The following is a 22,074-nucleotide window of genomic DNA, read 5'->3' as shown; positions in this document are numbered from 1 at the left end:
ACAAGGTAATGGGCTTTAGGGGGAAGCTGATTCCAGTCAGGCTGCAAAGGCATTGTCCTTCCGAAAGCTGCTGCCCTGTGCTGATCCCTTCCTCCCTCCCTGCCAATTGCAGAACTGTGTTTTGATTCCTCACTGACATTTTTACATTTCCCCAGACTGAGACAGACTTGAGTGGTGTGCATGATGTGTAAGGGTGATGTAGCGTATGGGTCTGGGAAAAGTTGCTGGAAATTGTCCTTAGGAGCGAAATGCTAATGTGGTGCTATATTCTTGATTCTGTTGGAGGTTGGACTGTTGATACATGTGTGGGAAGGCATCCCCTGCCTGAATAATCAGTGCTCAAATGTGAAATTTTCAGACGCATAGGTGCATTACTCACACAGTTCCCATATCCATCCAGAGTCTTCTCCAAGTGGGCTGTGTCATCTTTCCCTTCTGTGTAAATCCCTAGGACAGAGGTTGCTAGTTTGGCCTGAGATCCTTTCTATAACCTTTTGCTTCTGATACAGTTAGGAGCAATATCTTGATAGGGTTTTGACATCAAATTATTAAGTCCAGTATTTATTCTGGTTCCTGTGCTTGCTGTCCAGTGGGTTACCTGGAAGAGAAAAAACCCTTTTCAGAAGAAGAGTTCAGAAGTATTGACCAAGGGTATTGAAAGGTGACTTGTGTCCCAGGGCTGGAATTATAAAATTCATAAGCTGCCATCTGGGAGCTGGAAGTGAAGGTCACTTAGTTAGGAAGCAAGAAAACCAGATATTGCTCATTCCTTAAACGGATTGCTTAAACTTCCAAAATATTAATGGACAGGCTGTGTCTCTTGTTATCAGTCAAAGCTGGTAAATGCAGGTCTGCAAAGAGATCTTGGCACATGCTTAAAAGTTAGCAAAACTTAAACCAGTAGCCCTCTTGAGTGTTCATTTTTGTATTATTTTATTAGTGTATTTTATTTAGTTGGGTTTTTTTTTCCAACGCAGAAATATGTCCTACTGCATTTACACATGCAGTTTTAATTTACACATGCAATTTTAATAAATACGTGTTTTAATTTTCCAGTTTCCGTTCAGTGGAGTGTATCTATTCCTATCTTTGGCGTAAAAATGTTCCCCCCTCCTGAAGGCTGACAGAATTAGAGCCTTTGGCAGTACCTGCAGAAGAGATGCCCTGCGACTAGTAACAGTGTTGTATTCCCTAAAACCCTAATTCTGCTGCTGTACATTGTATCTTACGGGGCACATGTTGGTGATAGGGCTGGTTTCTTCTTGCTCTCTTCTCAGCCCCTGTCCAGTGCCACGGAGTTTGTACCTTGTGTTTATTTTGTCATGCAAGTGTTTGTCCACCAGGAATGTGTCAGTTCATGGCTCAGGCACCCAGGGATGACAGATGTACATCCAGTAAAGAGTTAGTGGTGTGCATGACCTACCTGCTGAAATACTAGCAGGCACCATGAATAGTGCTGTGTTCCTCCTGTCCATCTGCTGAGGATGGACAGCCTTGCAATTGCTAAAATATAAAACCAAAACTAAGCGCATCTGTCCTGGCTGTAAAAATCATCAGGAAGAAAAATGTTATTCAAATTAGGCTTCTGTCAAGATTGGTCAGTGATTACCAGTAAACACCTGTTGTATATTTGTTTGGCCAAGGACTTGATGCTGCTATATCAAACCTGTCTGCAGAAAGGGGGGAATTGGCTTCTCCCATTTGAAATGTAGATGTTCAGTTCCAGCCCTCTGAGCTGTTGCAAAGGATGAGGATGGACGACACACATACCTGGTGACACATCATCCCTCAGTTACCTGAAGTAGTCACTCTGTGCCATTAAAATGATGGCAGATCCCATAAAAATTTTACCCTCCACCGTCTGCTCCCACTGGCAGTGAACTATGACCAAGAGGAAAGTTCCTTGTGCCCTGTCAACTCCCCTCAAATAAATAATGATAATAAAAAAGGCCAGCCATTCTGAAGTTCCTGCTTAGCCAACATGCTGCTGATTGAAGGTAGCCCTGAGAGGCAGGGAAGGCTTGCAGCCCTTGACAGGAAATGAGAGCTGTGCCTGCTTCATTAAATGCCTTGGCTTCAAAAGGAGGTGGTTATGGGCATGAAATGTTTATCATCTTGTATTTGCTTTGCTGCTACTGGGTTACTGTGTAAGTAAAAAGGAGTAATAAGAAAAGAAGAGGCAATACTGCATCTGCTTTATCTGCTTGTCTGCACACTTAAATAGGCTTGTGGACAAAAGGAGCAGGTGGAGGCAGCTTGGCTTTGACAGAGGTTTGGACTGTGCACTGAAGAGGTTTTCAGTTGCCTGTGAAGAAGGATCTGGTTGGTAATCTGATCAGTCAACTGGCTTTCTGTTAGCAATCACTCTTTGAAATTGTCTGTGGAAGAAGATGACTTGCTACATAGGTCAGCTTGTGTATTCAAAAACACCCTTTAAAAGATTACTCATTCTTGGCACATAATTGGAAGCAGCACAGTTGTTGACCACCTTCTTTTGAGTCTGCCCAGCATTGCCACGTTCATTGGTGCATGTTGTGTATCAGCATCTCTAACATTGTGCAGCACCTTGCATGGCTCCCTGAAACTGGCTTTTCCCAGCTGCCTTTGTTTAGCTCCCACCCTACATGGGGATCCTGCAGCAGGCTGTGGGGGCTTTGCTTTGCTTTTGGTTCAGGGGGTGCATGTGCTTTTGTTGTGCTTTGGCAGCACAGTTCCCAACAGGGGACAGCACTGCATTGCTTAGATGCTTGTCATTTTTAAGGAACTCTTCTAAACTTGTCATCCTAAAAGCTATATTGCACAGCAGCAGGCAGCCTCCATAAATCACTGATTTCTCTTTTTCTTCTCTTTTCTTTCCTTTCTATCTTGTGCTCTCTTTTCTCCAAGCCTGTGGATTTGGACGCCTGGGTAAGCTCTCTTTTTTGTCTGGATCTTGCTTATTCCAAGTGTCATGTTGTTACTGCGCGCGTACAGATTGTTATTGCTGAGCACAGATGCAGGATTTTATTTTCTGTCATTACATTTTAAAAGGTGTTCAGCTAGAAAATTGCATATTATTTCCTCCATAAAGATTTCCACTGGTTCCTTTTGTGTAGCTTACAGCTGCTGAAACCAAACTTGATCTGGTGATGTGTATTGTTGGCCAAGAGAGTGGCAGAAACAGGAGGAAATGAAGGTTATACCAGTACTGCTTTTTAAGGCCATGAGTTGCATCTGGTTTCTAAAATAGAACCTGGTCACCTGCCTTCAACAGAATGAGAAGTAGGACAAAAAGGCAGTGATTTGTAGGCCTCGTGTGTCTGGAACAGTGATTGCAGACAGCTCCACGGTAATGGTGATATTTCTGCTGATGCCAGTGGAGGTTGGGTCGAGGCTCCCCAATGGCTACTTGCCTGGTACAAGCCTCCCTGTAAAGTTCGGCCATTCAGTCTCAGGCATGAAGTACACAAATTGCCTTTTACTATTTCAGTGTTGCCCTTTCAGCTCTGCCATTCCCTTTAGACTTGGCCAGGAACATGCCAGCTAGCTAATTTTGGAGTTAGCTCTGTTCTTTAGTGAATTGCTGTCAATTCCTTCTTCTCATCTTGGAGTCCTTAATAGCATTTGTTTTTCTCCCCTGCCACCTGGACTGCTACCAGAACTGGAAGAGATTTTGGAAAGCATGAGGTATTAGAATTTGCAGTTGTGAAGTGTGGCAAGCTGAGGTGCCCAGCCAAAACATCTTTGCTGTGCTGCTGCAGAGATGTAGCTGCCTACCTTTGGGGGAAGCTGATAATGCCTCTCAGCAAAGACAGGATGATGTAGAAACCAGGCATTTGATAGACTCGAGAACCTTTCCTTTATCCTTGTAGCTTATTTCCTTGGATTGCTTCTGACTGATTATCTAGGCATCATCTTGCTAGTTTGTCTGTGAGTGGTGGAAGTGCTTTGCCAAGAAGATAAATATTTTTGCAGTAATCTTGCCAAATGCTGTGACTTGCCTTTTAGGAAGTTCTTTATAGGCTGAGGTTTGGACCTTTCCTTCTAGCTTGAGTTGCCCTTTGCAGGGAGAGAGAGAGAGGTTTTGGTTTTTTTGTCCTCCAGTAGAGTCTTCTCCATACCCTCTTCCCAGATCCCAGAATCCAAACATTATTGAGGAGAGAGACAGCCTGATGGTAGCTATCAGCTGTGGGCTGTGCTAACACTGCACTTTATTCCTGGGTGCCACATTCCTTGCTATCTTTTGACCCTGCCAAGAAGCCCTTTTTTTTTTCCCAGACAGATTTCCTCCCTAGTTTTCATGTTTAACAAGGTGATGCAGTGGGACTGTGATTAAAAATAAAAATCTGGTGATATTTTGGGGTGGGGGGGGTGAAGCCAAAGCTAATCTGGGAATGGTTGTAGTTAGAGTGAAGCCCAGCTCTAGATCAGTTGCACAGTGTGATGTGTGGCATGTTGGTGTCAGTTCAGGACAAGGCTTAGAGTGTCTGGCTTTGTTCATAGAGAATGAACCAATAATATTTCATTACCTCAATTAGGAGCTGGTGAAATACTTCTTTTGGCTTGTCTCTCAGCTAGCAGGCCAGTGCTCGAATGCTTTAGTTGAGCCAGTATATAATGTATAGCTTTAGAAATGTGCTTGCACAGTTTGTTTCTAAATGGGTTACTTGATAAAGGGAGAGAAGGAGACAGAGAATCACACATAACTCTGCCCTGGTTCTTTGTCACTGTTCAAAGCAGCACTGAGATAACCTGAAAAACCTTGGGCTGCAGAAAAAGTGTAGAGATAAAGTAGAGGAAGAATTTGAAAGAGCACCCAACCATTCCGTGGATCCATGCCCATGGAAGCTGTATCATGTTAGTAGTATGCCTTCACTGTCCTTTTGTAAGAATGCAATGCTTGTAAATTCTGACACCATCACAGGGCATTCTTGAGCATTTCTTGAATCTATCTTATACCTAGCTTTTGCAGAGAGGCCAATTGCGTACATGTTCTTTTATAAATACATCTCCTTTTCTAAATTTGCAATGTCTTCCTGTGTGTTCTGTAGCTGAGTATGCTCTTTCTTCCCTGTCTCTGTTTTGTTTCCGTGTTCATACTTCTTGGACATCACACTGTGTTCTACACATCTTAGGTGTCATCTCTGGGCTTTGGTCACCACTTGCACAATATATTTGAGCTCCAGTGTACTTCTGCAGCATGGAAGTGAAATACAGCTTTTTGATACCTGATTTTCAAATCAGTGTTATCATGCATGTTTTCCCTTCTCCTTCCTTCTTTAGTTCTAAAGGCATTTTTTTTGAAAAGTGTATTGATGCTTTGTTTGGCACTTGCTATCTCAATCCCCTGTGAAATTGTAATCATCTCCATAGCAGCCAGTTCTGTCTGGGACATCACAGGCTTCTGACTTCAGGTAGGGAATAAGCAGCAGGCCTAGAGGAGCTCTTAATAAATATCCTGTATTCATTCAAAATGTCCCTGGTTGCCTAACCCAGTTTGGAACAGTGAATATTTCAAATGACACATGCTCTACTATAGCGTTCATACTTCAAACATCATCATAAAGTGTACTAAAGTTTTTAGTAATAACAGCTGGGGATAGAGGGAAACAGAAAGCAACTTTGAAGCAGATCTGTCACAAATAGTGTTTCTCCCTATACTTCAATGCACTGAAACATCAGCAGCTCTTGAAAACAAGCAAGGCATTGAAAATATGTTTGTGTTGCAAGTACGAGGTTTCTCTGTAGCCCCTAGTTCATCATACATTATGGGTGATAAGTGGGACAATAGGGAATAATATGGGAGAAATTACTTAGGGGGAAGAATGGGGAGTACTCTGAGGTTGTAGTCTGCAGTTGGGAGATCTGGATTTGGTTCTTTAACCTCAGTTTTGCAGGATGCTGGGGAAGCAATGAACAGAATGTCTGTCTGCTGTAGGGTGGGTTGGTGTGGAGGCATTGTTCACTGGGGGCATTCCAGCTCCAGTGAGGTCAGCTTGGCAGTCCATGGGTTGTCATTGTGCAGAGCAGCACACCCCTAACGTGTCTGCATCTCAGCACCCTACTTGAGAGATCAGGTATTTGGTTTGTGTTGCCTTCCAGAGGGGTTGTAAGGAAAATCATCCTGGATTTCTTGGTGAAGGAGGTCAGGCAAGCTCACAGGTTAAAAAGCTGAATGACTGTGTGGGTTTGCTATCCACGTCTCCCCAGAAACAGAATAAAGCTCTTGCACACCAATGTTGTTACATGTATTGATTTTTGTTCTTCCAGAATATCCATCATCACGGGAGACTAGCACTGATACATAATTATTTAGATTAAACAGAAGCTTTCTTGAGTTGATAAGAATTCATTATTTTGCTCTCCTTTTTTTCTTCCATCATATGAGATGCACCTCCCATCTGAATCATTCAGAGGGGTCAGTATTGTCATACTCTTCTTTCTCTTCCTTATTTATTTTATCCTTAAGGAAATACAAGTCGCTTGGTGGAGTAATCTGATTTTATGGGTGTTATGCAGAAAATCTGCTGGAGAATCCCAGTCGTGTGGTCATCCACCAGACCACCTCACCTTCTTACATCTGTTTAATTTCATTTGAAATTGCTTAGTCCCTTTCTGTGTTATAAGGTTGGTTCAGAGGGACAGCTGTGGTTGTCTTACCAGAAAATGGTTATAATTTTGGCACTTTAAAATACCCATCAGTGCCCCTATTGTTGCTGTGAGATGTCTTTTGTCCGGCTGCATGTATGGGGCAGCTCATTCTTATCACTCTCCCCATCCTATTCCAGCTGGTTTGTGGGTGGGAACTTATGTAGCAGCTATAGGTTAAAGAAAAGCCAGAGATTTTGCTTTTAACCTAGTGCCTTTGAGAGAGAGAGGATTTAGATATGAGTCTCTACTGCTTGTGCCTTATCCTGGTCCTGTTTCCTGGGATAGCAAACAGGGAGACCAAAATATTTCTTTTTCTTTAAAACCAAACAAAGAAACACATACCACCACCACACCCCTACAACCTTCCTATTTCATGTATTCCTTTTCTTGCTTGCTTATCAACCACCCTCCCTGTCTAGATCAAAATCTCTTCTAAGCCCTATTATACCACTGTATTTCCATCAGCAGGGGAGCAGAAAGAAGGACATGCACAGCAACTTGCTTTCAGATGTAATTTTTCTCGTTAGCAATGGCTTTTGGCCATAAAATGACAGGTCTGAGCCCACGGGGATATTTCTGTCCCAGCTGCTTAATCATGTTGGACCAGAATTTTCTGTGGTTGTACCATCATCAGAATTTAAGAGCAATGCTGCTGGGATGCAATGGATTGGCAGGGTTTGTGTCCATGTTAAGCAAACGCAGCAAGGCCCCAGAATTGCTGCTCCTCCATCTTTCTGAGCTGGAGAACCCAGGTACTGGGCTTGGGTAATTAACTAGGGCTAGGGTTAGGCTTAGGCTAATCATCCTGGTTTTGAAAGGTCTTCTGCTTTCTGATAATTTATGTGGCCCCAGAAGTTTTGAGGCGGGATGGGGAATGAAGAACAAGCGCCATTTTTTCTTGCTCTGGTTGCTTGTTATTTATAAACTTCAAAAGTTTGATTCAGTTCCATCAATGTCATGTTTTCTTAATGCTAGGTCAGTTCAGGGGTGGGAATGTAATGAAGTGGTGCTGGCTGTAAGGAGCTAGAAGGCTACAGCTGTTGCTGTACCCACACAGACTTTTTAATTGAGTACTGTTTAGCTGATGAATACCAGATTTACTGTTTGGAAAGTGTCACGCTTATGCTTTTGAGGATAGAAGAGAAATTCTCTGACACCCATCTCCTGTCTGAGTCTGCAGCACCAGCCAGAGGAGCTCTGAGGGTGCTGATGGGGAATGCACAAGACAGCATGTGGAGAGAGTACTTAATTATCTGGATAGTCCTGTGTATGTCTGTTGTAGGGAAGTATTTAATCCTTAGAAGCTTTTGGACACTACAGGGGCTATGAGTTTATAAAGAGGAGGATTTGAGGAGATTTTTTTTTTTTTTTTTAAGGTAAGGGGAAGAGCATTTGAGTAATGACTATCATGATTCTTGGAAAAACAATGACATGGATAATATGGAGTTCTGAAAAAGGGAATGGAAAAGTGTCACCTTTCTATGATTAAATGTTGTCACTTAATATGAAGTAAAATCAGGGTTTTGAGTTGGTGTATGATGCTAATAAGAGCATTTCCAATGTTGGGGGATAACCCAAAATGAGTTGCAATACCTAAGGTTTGTAGTTCCATTGAGGAGGATCCCATGCATGAGTCCTGAGCAGTGATTTTTTTCTTTTTTCTTTTTTTTTTTCTTCTTTTTTAGTTCCTTCCAGTCTGTGTCCCATGTGCTTTCCTTGCACTCCATTGTTTATTTTTAATTACTTCTACTGATGCTGTTTTGTTGTCCTTCCCAGGTTGTGGAGCTGCAGGGCAAGGAGGCAGAGTTGAAGCGACAAGAGGCTTTCTACAAAGAGCAGCTGGCTCGCATTGAGAAGAAGGTAAGGTTGTCTTTATTTCTGGTCTCTCCAGTGGTAGGACATGGATCTGTGAGGATCCAAGGGATGGAGCACCAAGAAATGTTGTGCTGAAACCTGAAGCTGTCAGCTCCCAGTATCTTATCTGCCCCCCACCCCTTACATATGTGATGGAAAAGCTGTACAAATCTTTTGAGCAACTTGCATTTGAAATATAAAGGTTGTTTTAACTGGATGATTTTTAAAAAAAGATTTCTGGTAGTTCAAACTCTATTATCTTTTTCACCATGGGATTTACGTGAAAGCTAAATTGAAAAAAAAAAGTGCCCTGTTTTTTATTCCTTTTGTTAAAAATCCTTTCCTAAATTAAAAAAAAAATCAACCACCACAACATAAATCTTGCTATAAATATGAATTAAAGTTGTATTATTAATTTTTCTCTGGGGAGCCAAACAGTTCAAAGAGTGGTGCTGCAGTACACTGCCTGCATCTTGCTGGATAAGCCTTTGAAATGAACGTGATTTAAAGAGACACTGTCAAGCATCTTTTAAGCCTGAAATGACCTTTGAAAATCCATTTAGGGATTTGAATCTCTCCCCTAAACGTGGGATTTGCTTCTCTGTTTAATTGTTTACCATGATGAGTTTTTAAAAATTGATGCCATAAAAATAGGAGCAGCCATGCTGTTCCTTATGAACTAATGTGTTCTTCACTTCCTGGCAAAATGAAATAATGTTATAAGTAGTCTTTATTTTTTAATAAATGTGGAGAATAATCTTCTCCAATTTGAAGCAATTAGAAGTCCTGACAGGGAGTTGCATATATTCAACTTGTAGTTGTGTTATGTGACTAAAAAGAAATGCAAACAATGAAAAGGGTGGGTTGTAAAGAGACAGAAATCAATCAGTTTTACTACCAACATGTAGCAGGATGCTGAGTATGGAACATGGGAAAATTGTAGATTATAGAAACGGTAGGAAGCTGTTGGCATATCTATTCCTCTTTTCATTCCCTGCTACTGTATGATTGTCCATGCTGCATTTTTTTAAGCCATCAATGGTAAAACATGCCTGTGAGCAAATTCACATGATACAATTTTGCAACACTTTAATCCATGTGATTCATTAAGAATAAACTATTAAAACTACCACTCAGTGTTGCATTCGTGTTTTAAATTCTATTTCTAGATAATGGGGATTGTTCAGTGAAATTGCAAACAATCTAGCAGCTATCGTTCTAATTATCACAGTTGTCCATATGTTCATACGCAAAGGGAATTTTTGCAATTTCTTGGTCCCATGCTGTGTGCTTCTATTATATTCCTCTCTCCGGATCTGGTTTCATGAAGCGGAAATTGCAGGGAAAACCTGTGTGTCTGTCCTTTATGGACAGTGGAGTGGGGAGAAGTTTGTGTCAAGGCTTCATTGTCCTCTTTTTGATATCTTTTGTTGCAGTTTGTGTTTTCAAGTCCGTGTCTCTTGCTACAGGGACAGCTTTATAAACAATGTGATGGATATTTTAGTGCAGGATCTTCTCAGGGAGCTGAGGTGGGCTGCCCATAGCCCTATTCAAACTGCAGAGCTACAGAGAAACTGTCCTCTAGTTGTTATGTGTACAAAAGCAAGTAGATTAAAAGAACAGGTTTTCTATCCTCTCTTGAAACACTGGATAGTTTCTGACCCGTAAAGACTAGCGTTTTGCTGGTAATAAAATAGAAGAATGCCTCCAACCGTTAGTCTGGATTGGAGTGGGAGGTGGTGGGGGCTAGAAGGGAAAGGAGAGAAATGTACTTGAAACAGTGTAATAAAGCTTAATTGTATTAGTTTTGAAAAAGGTTTTTGATCTTCTCTGTGGATAATTTTATTCCTATAATGGTTGGAAAGATGGAAAATGCAGCACAGAACAATCTTTTTTATTAGCTGTTGCTTTTATATAATTCTGCTTTTATTTGTTGAATACACGCAGACCTTGACATTTATTTATTTATTTTTCCTTCCACTGTGCTAAAGCTTTCCAACTCAGGCTTAGATATGTTTTTATATATCTATGTATGTGTGTGTCTATATTAGAAAAAAAGCTCTCAGTAAGGGGGATGGTGGGGGAGAGCTCTGAAATAGAATTTTGCTTTTTCTGCTGTTTTAAGAGGGGATGGTCACTCAAAGTGTGGTTACTGGTAGTTCAGAGGTGTTTGGCTGTGAGTGAATGAATATGATGGCTCAGTATGGAGTTAGCAAGCTGAAATTTCTCCTTCTTAGGACCAGGCTATCAGGAATTCCCCTTTCTCCTCCCCTGGTGTGTCCAGGTTGGCTTTGTCCCCACTTCTGCATGATAACAGAATTCAGCAGTAGGAGACTTAGAGATTTGTTTTTGAAGGATGTTTTGAACTATTGATGTTAAAAACCCAGTATCTTCCCAGTAGGATGCTAAGAGTAATTGTGTTACATACTCCTTACAACATAAGAGCTGCTTAGTGAATCAAACACAGAGACTGTCCTGCTTCTTCTGACAGTGGTCAGTTTGCAAAGGCTTTGAAGGAAGAATAAAAAAAAACTCACCAAAACAAAGCCACAAAGAAAACTTTTGGAGAGCAGCTTTGAGAAGGGTCCTCCTAAGTGTCGTCAGTTGGAGGCAGACACATGCCCTGCTGCACAAGAGTTTATTTTCATTCAGTAATTCTATTCACAGAAAGCTGGATTAGTGCCATTGTTCTTCTATGCATCTCAGGCATTTTTCCTATAGCCCTATTTAGTTCTGTGCCTCCCAAATCATGTGGCAGTGTGTGCCACAGGTTAACTTACATAATCTATAAATTCTCTGTTATCAGCTTCAAATATTTTTTTTTGCATTTAATAGCCTTTATGTGAAAGAGATAAAAGAAATTCTCTTCATTATTCATTGTCTGTAGACTTCTGTTCCCTCTTTTACCTTCCCATTAAGGTGAGCAGTCCTTGCCTTTTCAGCCTCTGCTTGTGTGAATGATTTTTTTCCAGGTTTCTCATTCTACTTGTTTGTCTGTTGGCACTTTACCCCTTGCAGCTCTGTCTTTGAGAGGTATTGACCAGAATTGAACTCAGTGCTTCCCTTGAATGCAGCAGATTGTGTGAATACATTATCCTTTTATTTTGTAATCTCTGAAAGAGTACTGTAATCTACTGGACAGAGCAAAGAATTGGAAGGAAAAACCTGCTCATTTTCTAATAGCCGTTTCTCTTTTGGGAGTTTGAAACAATTATTTAGTCCATCTATCTCGGTTATTCCATCTATATGATGGAACAGCTTATAATGGGAGGGCAAAGTGTTGTGAAACAGTAAAGCTATAAAAATGCTAAAAAGGCTTTGCCTTTAGTTTTGCATGAGATGAACTATGGGTGTACCTTATTTCAAACAGATCTCGAGAAACTCAGTTTTTCCAGACAGTTTTATTAAAATTTTCACGGGAAAAGGCATGTACGAAAAAATAATTTCAGTGTTTCAGCTTTTGGGGTTTTCCCTGCTCTTCTGCTAAAGCCCTGGAAGAAATGAGACAATGAGTGCAGCAGTGCTGTGTCACACTAAAGATCCGTCTAGTTCAGTATGCTGGTCCTGACTGTGACTGAAAGTGAATGTCCAAGGATAACTGTAAGAACTGAACAGATTGGAAAAGAGGTTGTGGAGTCTCCTTCAGTGGAGATAGTCAAGAGCCATCTGGACACAGCTCTGTGCCATGTGCTCTGGGATGACCCTGCTCGAGCAGGGAGGTGGGACCAGATGACCCACTGTGGTGCCTTTGATGGCTAAAAAAGGGTTACCTGATGCAGAGGCTAAGACAAAGTTAAGAGAATAAAAAGTGGACAAATTTATTAAAGGCCTTAGGTACATTCAGGGCAAACAAAGCCCACTCATGAGGCCACACCCAAAAATGGCCAGCGGGTCATGAGCTCTTCACATTTTATACGTTCTGTCTTATTGATATATTGGGCCTTGATTCTCCAGTCACACCCTCAGTCAATGATGTCAACCACCCCAAGCCTGCTCCCCCCAGTTCAGTTATTTACATATTTTGGGGCTCTGAGGTAGCAAAAATATCCTTGGATTTCCACTCAGAGGAGATTGTTTTGGCTGAAGTGCTGGGAACAGAAGTTTTTAACATTTTATGTGAAGCCCAGAACTACACCAAAGCTATAGATACATGAAGAATAAAAGCTAAAAATTCTTAACGCATCACCTTCCAATCTGACTCATTCAATGCAAGGTTATGGGGTACTTGCCCCAGATTTTTTGACCATCCTGGCTAGTAATTTTTGGAACTTCTCCTCATGAATTTAATCCTTTCTGAGAGCTATGAGCCAGGACTGTGTGCGCAGTGCTCGGGATGCAGGGGGACCACGAACATGTGTGGCAGCTGTGTCAGAATCACTGTTTGGTTCTCTGTTTCTTTGTGGTGCCTGACACTTGATTTGCACTTCTGACTTGTGTTGAGCGAATGCCACACACCACACTGCTGCTACTGGCAGCATTCCGCTGTTCTGAGTGCAGACTTGAATATATCCAGTGGATGTACTGGGATTAAACCAATGCTGGGATTAGTTGCTGGGAATATTCTTCCCACTGCACCCTTCGTTGTCAGTTTGTTTGGGGTTGTGTGTGTGGAAGGAGATGGTAGGTTTTGTTCTACCTGCAGTGCATTGCATGCTTCTTAGAGGGTTTTTTTTTAAAATCAAATTTTATTGAAAGAATTTCTTGCAGAGGATCATTATGCTGGTAAACCCGTTCATCTTCCTCACTTTAATTTTGATAGTTTGTTGCAGTTGTGTGTTTCTGTCTATTGGGTTGCTTGTATGTTTTTGTTTTGGAGTGCCTGAAATATATTGGTAATCAGAAAAATTAGACGGGAAAGCTCCTTTGAACTGACTGTTTCTTATATGACTGTGTGTGATTGCACAGCTTGGAGCTGGTCATACAGACATTCCATTCTATACCTGTGTTTCCAATGTGGTTGTCCAATCTCCAATAAGTAATCCAGTAATGAGACCTGACTAATCTAAGTGGTTAAACTTCTAACTCTGACTTGTTAGAGCAATTTTGCATCTCATCCATGTAATTTGAATTGTTTCATAGAAATAGTATCTTCTCTCAACTGTTTTGAAGGAGGTTTTGTACTGTGGTGTTCCTCTGGGTAGAAAGAATGGGAGTTAGACCTAATAATCTGTAGGGAGAACCTTAGAAACACTTAACTTGAGAAGCTCAAGATGATGTTTTTTCATGCATTTATTTGTTACTGAGAAGTGGGCAGGAAGATGGAGCAAGCTTGTTGTAAATAGTTGACGTATATACTGCTCAGAACTGGGATTTTTATTAGGGATTCTGTGTATACTTTGTCCTGCTTTCTCCAAGTGGTAGAAACATCCTTTAAAAAGTATCGTCACTTTAAAAAGTGCAGTCTCTCCTGGAACCCTTCACACGCCAGGAGATTTGACTTAGCATATTAGTTGTATACGTTCTCCCAAGTAAATATTTGTTTGACTCCTTTTGCTATTTGGCCTCTTGCTGAGTTTAACCTGACAGAAGCTAAGGGCAGTGCTACACTACAACAAAAACATGGGCAGCTCTTCGGAGTAATGTGACACAGCAGAGAAAGGCTGAAGGTAATCTTGGAAGATAAAGTGAAACTCCTCGCTGTAGATGATGCCGTCTCTTTGTTTGGATTTTGCTAAGCTCCAGCTCCCACGTTATCTCTTGTTAGGCGGCTGTGGGCTACTGTGAGCAGTGGGTGCATTAATATGCAACGTTTTTCTGCTTGTAGTTTTTTAGAGCAGTAAGTAGCACAAGAGGTATTCATAAGCTGTAGAGTATTTGTGCAAGTGGGAAAGGAATGTATTGAATACATACCTTTTTTATTAATAAGGTTGACTGCACCTTTTTCTCTGCTTGGCTTCACAAATCTTGTAATTTTGTGTGTGGCATTTATCTTGTTTGGTTTGTTTAAATTAATCTCTTTTTGCCCTTGTACTTTCCATTTAATTCATGTTTGTAAAGCATTTAGGATATGTAAAGAATGGGAGGCGAAGTTATTTTTGTTTGTTATTCTTATTGGCCTTGATCCTCCTTCTTGGAGCTGTCTCCCACTTTGGTGTGCCAAGGTCACCCCTAAATGAAAGTCTACTGTCATTTCTGGTTTATGGCTGGTAACTTGTCTCAATAAAATTTACTGCAGAAAAAAGTGATAGAAGCCTGAAAAAAACCCCAAAAGCCTTACAGAACAATACATTGATGTTGGATCTTCATCCTCATCAGTTTAAAGCAGACTCCATGGGGCTGCACAAACTGGTGTCACCTGACAAAGGTGACAGGGGACTTCTATTGAAGGGGATGAGAAATCTATTCATCGAGTTGGGATGCCAGGCTTGTCTGTATCCACGAGACCTAGAGATCAGTTGCCTACCTTTGAAAAAACAGGCTGTGTTCAGGTGTTATGTCCAGCCAAACCCTCTGCCCTCTCAGTGGGAGTTAAAGACTCAGTGCCGTTTGGTCAATGAATTGATGTGTCCTGGCAGGTGTCACTGACACCATTTGCTTTCTCCTGTGATGTCTTGGGGCTGTGTGTGAGCTATTGTCATATGTGTAAGAGCTGCTTTGTTTGCCTCCAGCCCACCACCAGCTTGTTGCTCTAGCCAGTGCTGTGGGTACCTGGAGGAAGAACAGCTAGTGTGAAGTGAAGTTCTGGTCTCAAAAAATGTGCTTCTCTTTCAGAAGAATTTCTTGTCCCCATCTCCATAATTGAACCTTACAATATTTTTTACCATTTCAATTTCTCTTCTGATTTGATTTGTTCAGTTCTCTATTCATCCCCAGCCTTTCCTACAAACCCTTCCTCTCACAAACCCACCAATGCTTTCTTTGAACCTACAATATCTATGATCCAAAGAAGCAGTTTGCCTTTCAGGTCAGTAGAGCAGTACAGCAAAGCACCCAGTTCATCAAACTGTTGATTTAATCCTCTGAACACAAGAATAATCCCCAGCGTAGTTTTCTGAGATAGGCTGACAAGATCTATCCTAATCATTCAGATTGCTTCCCAGTCGCTCAGGTTGCTTGTCTGGAGCTGTGTGGATGCTGCTCTCAGGTGACAGTGGCTCTGTCAGTCTCCCAGGGCACAGCCTTTGATGTTTAGAGAACGGAAGATCCTGTCCTGTGCGTGCATTTAATTTCTGAATGGGAGCAAAATGAAAAGGGAATGAACCTGAAATCATCATCTGAACTGCTTCCAACCTCACATCCTCTTCCCCTTTTCAGTTTTGCTCAGACATTAAATGCCATGCTGGGGGAGGAGGAGGGAGGGCAGCATCCCTGATTTCTGCTTTCTGTATCCATTAGGGCTGAATAGCATCTAGAGGAGGGTAATGCTCCTCATAGTCTCCCCATCTGCAGGGTGAGGTTCTTTCCTTGTTGCCATTGGCCAACACACAAACTGACTTCCAGTACCTTGTGCTCAATTCACCCATTTAATAGCTTTTTTTGCTGAAAGGTTGTGAAGTTTAGTAGTTAATATACCTCAGTACACAGCTTTCAGAGATCAGATAAATTGATTGGTAATTTGATGAACTCAAAGAACATCTATAATAGGGTAACTAAAACGTGTTAGATGTCAGCACAGCCTCCTTGCCTTCTCTGCAGTGTGTATGTTCTCTCTTCAATATGTGTTGACTGGTGTACAGTACATTACATCAAATTACAAGCAGCCTCTATGCAAACAGCAGCTAAGTGTTTGCTTCCTCTTCAGCCTGCACGATTAGTGCAGAGATGCGTTTGCAGTCTGTGTGCTGAAGGGTGAACTGTCAGAGCCCTACGGTGATTTTGTTTCCCTGGCATTTAGAGCACCTTTGCAGAGGGAGAGAATGATGCTTCATTTTGGAGGAATCCATCCTCAGGCTCGACTTGTGAAATAAATGTGGCAATGTGTGGTTTGAACTTAGTGTCTTAACACTGAATTTAGCAGCTGAATTTAGATAACAATCTGGTATCTGGTCTCATCAGTGTATCACTATGAAGACTTGTTAAGGCAGAACAAAAAGACCTAGAATGTGATCTTGTCTCTTTGTTAGAACTCCACACTGGAGCATTCGTCAAGTCTAGTCCAAAAAGAGCAAAACAAGAGGTTCTTTTGTCTTACTTCTGAGCGCTTTCCCCATTATCTAATATTTCTTATACCCTCCCTAGCCATTTTTTATTCAACCCAGTTTCCCCTTCATTTCATTCAGCTTCTTATTGCCTAATAGTTTAAATTTCTATTTCCTCCCACTTTGTGTTGTTTACATGCTTGTCTATAAGCAGGATTGGTATTTATAAGTGTGTGTATGTATATTTATATAGATAGAACTGTTACCAGTAAAACCAGTGCTACTTTTCTAGTGGAAAGCATTACACACACACACATTTCTCCTGTTTTTACTGTGGTGCAGTTGTACCTCAACAGCATCTACATCACCCTGCTGCAATAAATACTAGTGCTGCCTGTTATTTCCATGTAATTCACCAGCCAGTGTACAATTAATTTCTGGCCCTGTTATTGCAGTATTGGCTATTTTATGAAACTATAGAGAGTTAGCGCAGTGAATTGATTAAATATGTTCCAGACCTTGGGCTGGAGTCTGTGTGTCTGCTGGGATTTCAATGATTGAAGCTTGTACTTCTCTTGGGATATTCCAGGTTTAGACTTAGTCATGGAAATTGGTTCAGGTAGACAAAACTTCCCTGTGTGTGTGGAATTCACTTGCATAAGGGCCTGACTTAGGGGAATCTGAGATTTCTATTTCAGCCCACAGTGGCCCTTCCACATGTGGCAGGAAAAAGGCATTACTATTGTGATTTAAAAATAAAGCCAACACCAGGATTCGTTTTGAAAAGGTCCTTAAAATTCTCTCTGCCCTTACAGAACATGCTGTCATCATGTTAATGGAAAATATGGCTAATAATTACTCTATAAATTGGGCAGACTCCTCAGAACATCTCAAATTTGTGCTGAATTAAGTAGTCCAAAGATCAGACTTTAAAAAGCAACTACTCCATATTTACAGCGGCTGTACCTTCTGAAGTGTTTAGTAGTTTACTGTGGGTGTGTTAAATACATGTTTCATGACAGCCTGGGGCCACTTCTCTGAAGGTTTTTTCCCCATCTGCCAGTCATTTTAAAGAAACATAAATAAAAGAGCTACTCCAATTTCTTGAACATATAATGCACGTTCCCCAGAGACCAGGGTGACTCAGAAGTAGCTTGTAAATAACATGTTTAATGTTTTTAAATAGATGTGTACCATCAGGCTCACAGTGAGGTCTTCAGCCACTGCAAACTTGCTTTGCCTGTCGCAGAATCTCCTGCAGTGATGAGGGGTGGGTTTTTGTTTGGTTGGTTTTAGGGTTAATTGGTGGTTTGCCCATACATTCTGCTGCCCCGAGGATGATCCCAGTTGCAGTTTACCATTAAACACCTTGGCTCAAATGATTATTTCCTGGCTCACGCATTTGCATTTCAGCCCCATTGTAAATAAAAATGAAATCTCCAAGAGGCCACAGAGGAGCAAGAGATGGAAGTGTAGGACCTGAAAGAAAGCTCTAAGCCTCTGCTTTGAGAAGACTTATAATAACTAGGTTATTTTATGTGAAGAGCTAGCTTTTCTTTTCCTTTCCAATTATTGCATTTCAAGTATTGTAATAAGAAAACCAGCTTAATTCCTTCTCCTTTCTTCTCCCTCCCTATTCTTCTGAACAGAAGCCAAATTTTTTCTTTCATAATTTCAAGCTGCAAGGTTGCTTTGAGCTTCCATGCCTGGGTCAATTGAGGAGTGCCTGGGTTGTGGATTTTTTTTTCCTCTAGAGACGTCTCATGATGTACTGGACGGTACACAGAAATCATCTAATTTGCCCTGACATGCAGCAAACTTTGAACTGGCTGGACTGTGGTTGTTGAGCAGAGCAGACGACTCATATGGGCGTGTAAAAATGCTGTATTGTGTGTCTGTCTGAGCATGTATATGCATTTTTTTAACCTCATTTTTTATAATAGTTATGTATACCGCAGAATTTCCTTTGGCTGTTTAGGGAATTAAATGTAGTGTATGAGACCTTTCACCTTTAGGTCATTTGTTGAGATGCAGCTTCCGTTCGCAGCAGCAAAAACCCATTACTGCCTGATGGCTAATCACTCATTTATGTGGCACTGAGATAACTCTTCCTTCAGTTAGAGACAAGGGTTTGTTGCAGGGAGAACAAAAAAAATCCCCCATAATAGTGTCCTGGCTGTCTATTTCTGGGATAGGCAGAGGATGTCCCAGGGAGGAACACAGTGTTTGTCATTGCCAGCTGAAAGCAGGACAGTGCTGGGTTTTAACTCTGTGTGTTAATTTGTTCTGTGGAGAGAGGATTTAGCTCCAGGTCTGTAGTGTTTGTGGTGTTTGCTTTTATTCCCTCCTGTTGTTCCCCAGCAAAAGCATAGTTCTGTCCCTTCTTTGTGTTCCTGTTGTCTGAGCTCAAGCTGTCCCCAGCTGAAGGGCTTGATTTTTTTGCTTGGTCTTGTGCAGTAGATACAGGTGAAATATTGGTACTTTTTTCCCATGAGCCTGAAAAAAATATCCACTTGTAACAAACACTGTTTCCCAAGCCTCTTTTTGTTACAAAGTTGTAGTTGCAGCTACAGGAAAAAAACCCATGATGATTAGGATGCTTATACCAAAAAGTTTCTTCTGGAACTTTAAGCCTGCCTTTATCTTCTCTTTCTTTAGTGCCAAGTTCAAGGTCTCTTGTTGCTTGCATGTGGTACTCCTTACTGTTGGAGACTGTGATTAAATTCTGAGTAGATTTAGCTTGCATCTATGGGTGTGTGGTACACCATGCATGTGACATTCTTCCATTTATATTCCTGAGAAGCCTTGGCAGCAAGGCATTGTGAGATTTTGCAGATTTAATGCTAATAAATTATTCTTTCTATTATTGGTTAATGAGCTAAAAGCGAGACTTGCCTTGTTGCCTTTCCTCTGCCTGGATTTTGTAATGAAAGTACCATAACTGAGCTGGTGGTGGCTGAAAGCTGAGTAAGGCCACAGGTGATGTCCTGTCCCCAGGCTGTGTCCAGAGTGGTCTCTGCTGCAGTACAGGAATGGAGCAGTTGTGTGGCTGGCCCTTCTCTCTGTGGCTGCTTGATTTTCATGTTAATATTTGTGGCTCAATAGCCCCACTGGGAAAATGCTTCTCTCTACTGATTGGATGTCTGTGGTCCTTCTGGGCTTCTCTTTGGAGACTTCCCTCTTTGCCAGCTGCAGAGGTGTCTCTTCAATGCCTCTTAGGAAGTGGCAAAACAGCTGCATTAAAAAACAGGTGAAAGAGAAGATTGCTAAAAGCAGAGAGAGAATGAGACTGTCAAATGATGGAAAGGAAATTGCTTACAAATATTTTCTGATTTCTTTCTTATCCCTTCTGCCATCCTCTCTCCTTTGTCCTCATTGTGGTTTATTTTTATCTTAGGATAAACATCGTATTTATTTTCTCTTTGCTGTGTGGAGAATTTCAATCTTTTGAATAGCAAAATATATATAAAAAGATACTGGTGTTCCTTTCTCTGGAATAACTGATGCCTTGCAGGGAGAACTAGAGGTTATGTGACAGTTGTATTGTAAAGGCAGGCCAAAGGAATCTGTGTTAATCCATTTTTTTTCTTGTTATCAGTGTTTCATTTGATATTTTATTTTTCTTTTTAAATAATAATCAACAATATTTCTTTGCAGAAAGAGCCTAATAAAATTTTTTGCTACCTGTAAAAGAAATACATCATTGCTTTATAAGTTCATCCAACTATTAATAATAAAGGAGAATGACATAAAGTTATCCTTTGTAATACTATTTTTGAGCTGTGGAGCTGGGAACTTTTTCCAGGTATTCATTAACTGGGGTTTCTAGCTCACTGGAAGATAAGAGAACATTGTCCCCATTTTAAAAGTGAGACCTTAATGCTTAAGGTTAGTATTTTCTATAATAGCTTTTGTCTCTTCACTTTTTGGTTGTCCAGGTATGGTGTATTTCTTCAGATGTGCTGATTACCTGTAAGTTGAGCTTGAAGTTTTGAATAATGAGCTTCTGAGCATCTCCAGACAGAGCCACAAGCCAGCAGGCACTTCTGAAAGTGCGGATTTGTCTGTGTCATTAACCGTGTACAGTGACCTGTGAAGTCCTAGCGGTCTTTTTGGCTGTAATCATTAAATCAGCCTCTCCTACTGGATAAAATGGGAAGAGAGCCTGCAAGCACAGTGAGAGAACCTTGACTGAAAATACAAATATCTTCAGAAAATGCTCTGGGAGTAATAATAATAAAGAAAAAGTACAGTGGCAAAATAAATTGCTGCTGATACAATTTTTCTTCCTCTCTCAAGTTTGCCTCTAGTATGGCAGTTTTTCTCCCTTCAATAAATAAATGCAAAGATGGGAATCGCTGCCAAAAACTGTCACATTTCTGGAACTTTCAGCCCCTGATTATTCACATTAAGCCTCTCCCCCCCCCCCCCCAACAGTACAGTATTCTGAATATGTACACCCACCATTCTGTCAGATCTGTGCAGTCTGCGTCTGGTTCATCTTCTGTGTCTTTGATGTGCTCCATAACGTAGGCAAAGAGAGGTCTGATAGTCTCTCTAAAAACCTGACAGTTTGTGTGACAATCTGTCCACGAATCCACAGGCTCCTTGTCAACCAAATGAGCCTTTGAATATCAGAGGTTTCAGAACAGTGCTTGCAGCATTGCATATGCACCAAGGGGAGAGTACAACAGGCTTCCTTGTAACCTGAGAGATGTCTGCGTTTTCCTTAATCATTCCAGGGACATCTCATCATTGCTTGTTGGCTGGTTCTCAGCCCTGCACATGTCGGGGTTATTTAGCAAAGCTTGATTTACTGGAAACTGCACATGGAGAATAATTTGTAGTTGGGGGTAGAGGAAAAACCCTGGGAGGGGGTGGAACTTCCAGGCTTTGGCTTACTTCTGTTTTTCAGTGTTTTTTTGTTTGTTTCTTACAGTGACTCTCTTCCTTGCAGTTCCTTTATGCATGCAAGTGTATGAATGTGATGCATTTTCTTTAGTGTTCTCCAGTTCTCTTGCACATCCTGCTGCCTTGGGTTCCTCATATTCTGCCTTCCTCTGGGAACCCAGTGTACTGCATTCATTAGCTACCTGTTGTGTAAAAGGATGGAGTCATGAATTTGACTTAGCTTTTTTTTTTTTTTTTAATTGGGACAGGAACTGTTAACTGGGCCAGCTGCTGCAGTTTATAAATGGGACTTGGGGATATTTTCAGCAGAGAAAGATGGAAGTTTTAGCTGCAGTATGACTGTCCGAGGTGGTGGGAGTTTTGTTGGAGGCTCTGTCAAATACCAGCTTTGGCATGACGGCATCAAACCTCAGTTAAAATGTTCCTTCCTTCCTTCCTTCCCAAAATAAGCTCCTGTGACAGGCCTGACAGGGGAATGTGCTTCATATCTTTTTTATTGCATGACAAGTACTTGATGGCTGCCAATTTTGTTTGGTGGTTTTTTTTCCTCTTTATTTCCCCTTGAAAGTGCTGGTCAGCCTTTGAGTGAAAGTTTCATCTG

General features: G+C 41.2%; 1 protein-coding gene across 2 annotated transcripts in view; it reads left to right on the top strand.

Annotated features, from left to right (window-relative positions):
* CHCHD6 (coiled-coil-helix-coiled-coil-helix domain containing 6) overlaps positions 1-22,074 on the top strand; it is a 108,841-nt gene that overhangs the window by 27,959 nt on the left and 58,808 nt on the right. The window contains exons 5-6 of one of the 2 annotated variants that reach the window (XM_085072589.1): positions 2,887-2,907; positions 8,407-8,490. In XM_085072589.1, coding sequence (XP_084928715.1) covers positions 2,887-2,907; positions 8,407-8,490 — 105 coding nt within the window. The remainder of the gene's footprint in view (positions 1-2,886; positions 2,908-8,406; positions 8,491-22,074) is intronic. The other variant, XM_085072591.1, reaches the window with a different exon arrangement.

Source organism: Lichenostomus cassidix, chromosome 12 (genome assembly GCF_008360975.1).
Source record: "Lichenostomus cassidix isolate B80296 chromosome 12, HeHo_3.0, whole genome shotgun sequence".
Taxonomy (NCBI): Eukaryota; Metazoa; Chordata; class Aves; order Passeriformes; family Meliphagidae; genus Lichenostomus; species Lichenostomus cassidix.
This window is presented reverse-complemented; position numbering and strand designations above follow the sequence as displayed.